Here is a 6,275-nt window from a genome sequence, read left to right as displayed (position 1 = left end):
AGCTGCTGCGGTGGGACCTCCCCGCCCAGGAGCTCCTGCAGGTCTTCCCTCAGGGACTCCCCGCCGTGGGCAGCAGAGCCTGAACCGTGGCCATTAACCTGGGAGGGAAAAACAGGACCAGAAGCAGTGGGACTCAGACCGGCTGGCAGCTCCGTCAGGGTGAGGGCTTGTACAAGAGACAGAAAACCGGCCTCTGGGATCACAGTCTGGTTGTTCAAATTGTACCTCCGCCATTAACTAGACCTGTGAGCCTGCATAAGCTTCTTAACCTCTCTGAGGTTAAGCGGAGGCTTCTTTATTTGTAAATAAAGGAAAACAGAATCAACTCACAAGGTTGTTTGGAAGAAAAACAAGAAAGAGATGGAAAGCACTTAGTTGGGGACCTCCCTGGTGAAGCAGTGATTAAGAATCTGCCTTGCAAGGCTGGGGATGTGAGTTTGAGTCCTGGTCAGGGAACTAAGATCCCATGTTGCTGCAGAGCAACTAGGCCCGCAAGCCACAACTACTGAACCTGTGCGCTCTGGAGGCAGTGGGCCACACCTGGAAAGCCCAAGTGTTGCACCTGCGTGCCACAACGAGAGATTCCGTGCTGCAAGGAAAGATACCAGACGATGCAATGAACACCCTGAGTGCAGCAACTGACACCTGATGCGGCCAAATAAACAAATGTTGGGGGGAAAAAAGCAAAGCCTTTGGTGCCTGGCACAGAGAATGTACTCAAAGTGGAAGTGTTAGCTGTTTCAGTGGTGTCTGACTCTTTGTGACCCCATAGGGCTGAAGCCCGCCAGGCTCCTCTGTCCATGGGGTTCTCCAGGCAAGAGTACTGGAGTGGGGTGCCATGCCCTCCTCCAGGGGATCTTCCCGACCCAGGGATCAAACTCTCATTCCCTCTGTCTCCAGCACTGCAGGCGCATTCTTTACCCGCTGAGCCATCAGGGAAGCATGTACTCAGGAAATCAATAAATGCGATCCCTTCTTCTCTGCCATGCGTTCCAGCTTTCAGGTGAGTCAGTGCCCGACCTTACTGGGCTGGCGGGGGTGAGGCCCGAGGTGGGGGGTACTGCGAAGGGAAAGAACCAGGGTTTGGGCCTTTTTTGATACAGACGTTATCAGCTGTGAGGTAGTACCATGCCTTCATCACGTGCCTCTTGGGACTGAATTTAGGATCGCTAACTAATTAGCTCCTGCTGCCCTGGTCTACTTGAGAGCAGATGAGGTCAAGAACAAGCACCAGTGGGGAAGAGGCCTTTTCTGCCTCGCCCTTGCCCATCCCTGATACCAACGCTTTACATAACTTCTCCCCACTTTCCTCCTGTGATCCCACTTCTCCTCTCTTCTCCCAGGGGGCGGCAGGGAAGGTGTGCGGAGCAGGCAGTAACCTGGCTGAAATCTGCTTTTGGAAGAAGGGGTCTGTGATATAACATGTGTGGGTTTCTTTTTTTGAAAATTTTATGTATTTATTCGGCTGTGCTGGGTCTTCACTGCTGTGTGGGGGCTTTCTCTGGTTGCGGCGAGCAGGGGCTACTCTTTAGTTGGGGTGCGCAGGCTTCTCCTTTCAGCGGCTTTTCCTGTTGCCGAGCATGGGCTCTGGGGCAAGCGGGCTTCAGCAGATGCAGCTCAAGAGCTCAGTCGCCCGTGGCAATATGGGATCTTTCTGGACAAACCCGTGTCCCCTGCAGGTGGATTCTTAACCACCGGACCACCACGTAAGTTCCTATGTGCGGGTTTCTAATGAGACCAGTGAACCTTAGAGTTCAAAAATCTCCAGCAAAAGTGGCAAGTGTCATTTGAGAGGCCCAGTGATAAGTTTCCTTCCGAAGATGCTGCCTGTTCTCTGAACTTAGGCCCAACCACAAGGCATGCACAAGGCGGACTCTTATCTCCAGGATTAACTGCTGAAGTCAGAGTGTGACTGTGTCCATGCAAATCCCTCTACCCTAGTGGAAAAAGGAAATCACTCACACCCAGCCATAATTTATGAACAGATCTGATCCAACCAGACAGGCAGCTGAGTATCATGGTTCTTGAGCTGGACTTGAAAGCTAGATTGCCTGGGTTTGAATCCTGATTCCACCACGTCCTAGTTACAGAATCTTACGTAAGTTTCTTAGTCTCTCTGCACCCCAATGTTCCTCATCTGTAAAATGGGAATGGTGGTAGTAGTGGTAGATCTCATAGATACTAACAAGCACATAAAGTATTTAGAAAAAACATCTGGTTTCTGCCACCAAAAGTTTGCTATTATCATTCTGTTAAAAAGTAGCTCTTATAATTAGGCAATAATATACTGATGGCTCAGATGACACCCAGGTTCAATCTCCGGGTCGGGAAGATCTCCTGGAGAAGGAAATGGCAACCCACTCCAGTACTCTTGCCTGAAAAATCCCATGGACGGAGGAACCTGGTAGGCTACAGTCCATGGGGTCGCAAAGAGTCGGACACGACTGAGCAACCTCACTTTCTTTCACTTTTCATACCAAGGGCCTTAAAACTACCCTGCAATTCTTCTAGAACATGATACTATATAAAGGCCATAAGAATGTTCTGTGTATATAGAAACATTTACAATGCAAAACAAACAAACAAAAAAACCCAAGTGTCCAAGTAGTAGCTTAAATTATAGTACCTCCTTACAATTGAATAAAGCAGGTTACAAAGCGAAAGATATCTTTAAATGTTTTCAAAATTTTTAGGGAGAAAAATCTAGGGTATTCTTTAAAATGTCAGTTATCTATGGGCAATACAATTATGGGTAATTGTAATGTTCTTTTTGCTTATCTATATTTCCCACATCGTTGTAATGAACGTGACCTTGAATAAGTCACCTAACTGCTCTGAGCCCTATCTTCAAAATGGGGATATAATGGCATTGGGTATGTAATACTGTATCCTTCTCAAGTACTAAACAAAATTATATGTGTAAAATGCTTAGTATAGTGCTTACTATACAGCAAGAGCGCAACATGGAGCAGCTGCTAGTACAGTTTTGATAAACATGGTTGTTGTTTAGTTGCTAAGTCATGTCTGACTCTTTTGTGGCCCCACAGACTGCAGCCTGGCAGACTCCTCTGTTCATAGGATTTCCCAGGCAAGAATACTAGAGTGAGTTGCCATTTCCTTCTCCAGGGGATGTTCCCAACCCAGGGATCGAACTGTCATCTCCTGCATTGCAGGTGGATTCTTTACTGCTGAGCCAACAAGGGAAGCCCTGATAAACATTACTGTTTTTTAAATGAGAAAGAAGTTAAAAATGCACAATAAAAAAGCTCCCTCTGCAAAAAAAAAAAAGCCTGGAGCAGGTAGCTGTGCTGCCTGCTCTCTGGCCTCCAAGCCTGTTTCATGAGCCAAAGGATCAAGAGGTCAAGCAGCAGAGTCTACCAGGGTTCCTTTGAGGCTGGCTGACCTCACATTCAGTTATCCTGTCTTACTTGCCTGGGACTCCACTAGTCCAGGAATCATCTTAAACATCTGCCTTGGCCCAACGGCTGTTGCGGCTGCTGCTAAGTTGCTTCACTCGTGTCCAACTCTGTGCGACCTCATGGACTGTAGCCCACTAGGCTCCTCTGTCCATGGGATTCTCCAAGCAAGAATGCTGGAGTGGGTTGCCATTTCCTTCTCCATGGCCCAATGCCAACACTCAGTAAATAAAAAAATTCAGCTAACATCTGGCATTCTCTCTGGACCAAGAGCTGCAAGTGAAGGATGATATGGGTAGGAGGTGAGGCACCACAGGGAAGGGTGATTTGGAATCCTGCAGGCCTGGGGCCATAGGAGCCTTTAGCGGCAGAGGCCCACAGTGAAGGGCGGGTTTCACATCCCATTCCCCATGTTCCCTGTGATCCATTCATCAGAATTCTTGTCTATTTCCACATAGGTCATCTTCTCCCACATTTCTGCACAGGCTGACTCTGCCTGGACTGCTTACTTTCCTTCTCCATTTGACTAATTCCTACTCTTTCTTTTTTCTGGCTGAGCCATGTGGCATGCAGGATCTGAGTTCCCCAACCAGGGGTTGAACCAGTGCCCTTTGCGATGGCAGTGCAGAGTCTTAACCACTGGACTGCCAAGGAAGTCCCAACTCTTACTTCTTTAAGGCTCAGCTTTAAAGAACACCTCCTCTTGGAAGCCCCAGGCTTCCAACTTGTCTATACAATTCAGGCTGTGAGGAGCATCTCTCAGGACTCCCTCACAGGTTCAGGCTTGTAAGGTCACCAAAACACTCCAAGGATTCCCTCACCCAGCTTGTCTTACCCATCCTAGGGAAAAGAGCTAAAAACCACAACAGGAGAGATTCAAATTAGGTATCAGGAAGAGCTTCTCAGCAACAGACAAAAGGCAGCGAGGTGCCTCTCTGAAGACAGAAAAGAAGAAAGGCCTTTAAAGGGGTCTTTCCCTCCATTCCAGGTCAGGGCAGTGGAAGCATCATTCGGGTAAACGAAAGAGGCCGAGCTGCCTTAGGTACTTGAGGGTCTGGGTTATCTTAGGGTGAGGACTTTACCTGCTGGAGCATCCTGCTTCAGTGTGGTCAGCCAGGATTCTGGGTCGAGGGTACGAGGAATGCTATCCACCTGGTCATGGGGGCACAGGCTGGGGCATGGATCCTGCGAAGGGCTCAGCTCCCAAGGAATCTCTGAGACAAGCCACCCCAGAGCCTGTGGTAGAAGAGAGAAGATAAGGGCCGCATACAGGTGATGAGGGTTTCTCCAAGGTGACTCAGTCCTGCTCCTCCCACCGAGCACCAGGAACTAAAATGAGACCCAGGGCGAGCCTGGGCAGAGAGGAAGACTCTGTCCTGCCCCCTGCCAATTAGAGAATGAAGGAAACTTTTACAAGAGCCTCCAGAGCCTCCTCGGGCTCCTTCAGGGCCAGTTTCACTACAGGGTTTGGGGTGGGGCTGCAAATCTTCTGGGTCAGTGTGCCATGGAGAGTGAGGACACTGGAAAGCAGAGAAGCCTCTCGGGCACACAGAAATATTTCATCTTAGTACAGCCAGTATTCAGTGGGGCAGGAAGGCTGGAGTCAATTCTTGATATTCCAGGAAAGCGGCTGTGTTGGACAGAAACCATAGCTCAGTCTTTCACCTGACCAGCCACCTCACCTTCCCTGCCTGCCTTCACTCCTCATTTGCAAAAGCTACTTTGCAGGGAGCGGCTGTGAAGGTCAATTGGGTGAAAGCACTCTACAAAGTCCAAATTTGAATATTCATTTAGAGGAGAAATATTGTTAGTAAGAAGGATGGATGATCCATTCGGGAGCACTGATTACGTGGAACAGTTCAGTGTCAGCTTTAAGAAGGCCAAGCTTTTGGAGGAGGAGAGTCCATCTGAGAGGGGGGTGTCTTGAGGCTGGGTTTGGGCCAATCTCTGAAAAACTGTGAGTGACTCTTAGAATTTCCCAGGCCCCACACATCCCCAGCAAGGAGGGATGAGGATGAGGGGTGCTGGTAATGGACTAACCTTGGAGGAAAGTTTCTTGAGACTCTGAATACATTGAGCCTTTCAAAGAACTCAGGAATGGGGGACCTCCAAGAAAACAGGAAAAAGGACAATGTAGGCAGAGGAGGGCATCAAGACTGTGGTGGACACATTCACTCTGGACACTGACTGTACCCCATCCAGGCGACAGCTGTGCAGAGGGCTCTGGAGACTCAAGGCCAACGAAGTTCCCTCAATGGAAAGTTCGTCTTAAGAGAAGGGATCAGAGGGGAATACAGCAGATTGTGTAGTTAGAATCCAGAGCCCACAACCCCTCAAAAATGCAGTTCACAGGACCTCTCTAAGCCTTATTCCGTGTTTTCCTTTGCAAAAAGGACTACTAATATCCAGACCTCACAAGGCCGAGTTAAGGATCAACGAGATAGTACCTTTGAGAGCGCTTGGCAAATGTTGGTTATTACGATACGGAGCCCACTTCCTGCCAGAATCAAGTCAGATGGAAGCGGTTTTCTCCAGGTTCCCCGAGCTCTTGTTCCGCGTCGGCTTCGCGATTACCAGCCGAGAATTTCTGAAAAGGGCGTGACCACTGTGGGCAGGAGGGAGACAGGAATGAATAGATGAAAGCCCCTAGGCAGGGCCAGGCAAGTGGCAACCTGATTATCAACTCCTCCCTCCCCCCCGCCCCCTCCCCCCAGCCTCGGGGCAGACGAGACTGGCGGGGTAAGGGTCCCGGGAGCCCGGCCGGCCCCGCCCGCAGCTTCCCGGCGGGAACCGGGCACTCCCGGTCCCGGCAAGCTGCCGCCGGGTCCAGGACTGGGATGCCACTCCGGAAACACTGGG

At 49.8% G+C, this 6,275-nt stretch overlaps 1 protein-coding gene across 1 annotated transcript in view; it reads right to left on the bottom strand.

The window, feature by feature from the left end:
• Window positions 1–6,275, bottom strand: part of MYO19 (myosin XIX) — a gene marked incomplete at its 3' end in the record, with an annotated part of 34,361 nt that overhangs the window by 26,926 nt on the left and 1,160 nt on the right. The window contains exons 3-6 of the mRNA XM_010861713.1: window positions 6,144–6,270; window positions 4,499–4,652; window positions 1,026–1,060; window positions 18–98 (exon numbers count right to left, since the gene is read on the bottom strand). Coding sequence (XP_010860015.1) covers window positions 18–98; window positions 1,026–1,060; window positions 4,499–4,652; window positions 6,144–6,270 — 397 coding nt within the window. The remainder of the gene's footprint in view (window positions 1–17; window positions 99–1,025; window positions 1,061–4,498; window positions 4,653–6,143; window positions 6,271–6,275) is intronic.

The sequence above is a fragment of the Bison bison genome, unplaced genomic scaffold (assembly GCF_000754665.1).
Source record: "Bison bison bison isolate TAMUID 2011002044 unplaced genomic scaffold, Bison_UMD1.0 scf7180017864472, whole genome shotgun sequence".
NCBI lineage: Eukaryota > Metazoa > Chordata > Mammalia > Artiodactyla > Bovidae > Bison > Bison bison.
Note: the sequence above shows the minus strand (reverse complement) of the source record. Positions and strands in the feature narration are given on the sequence as shown.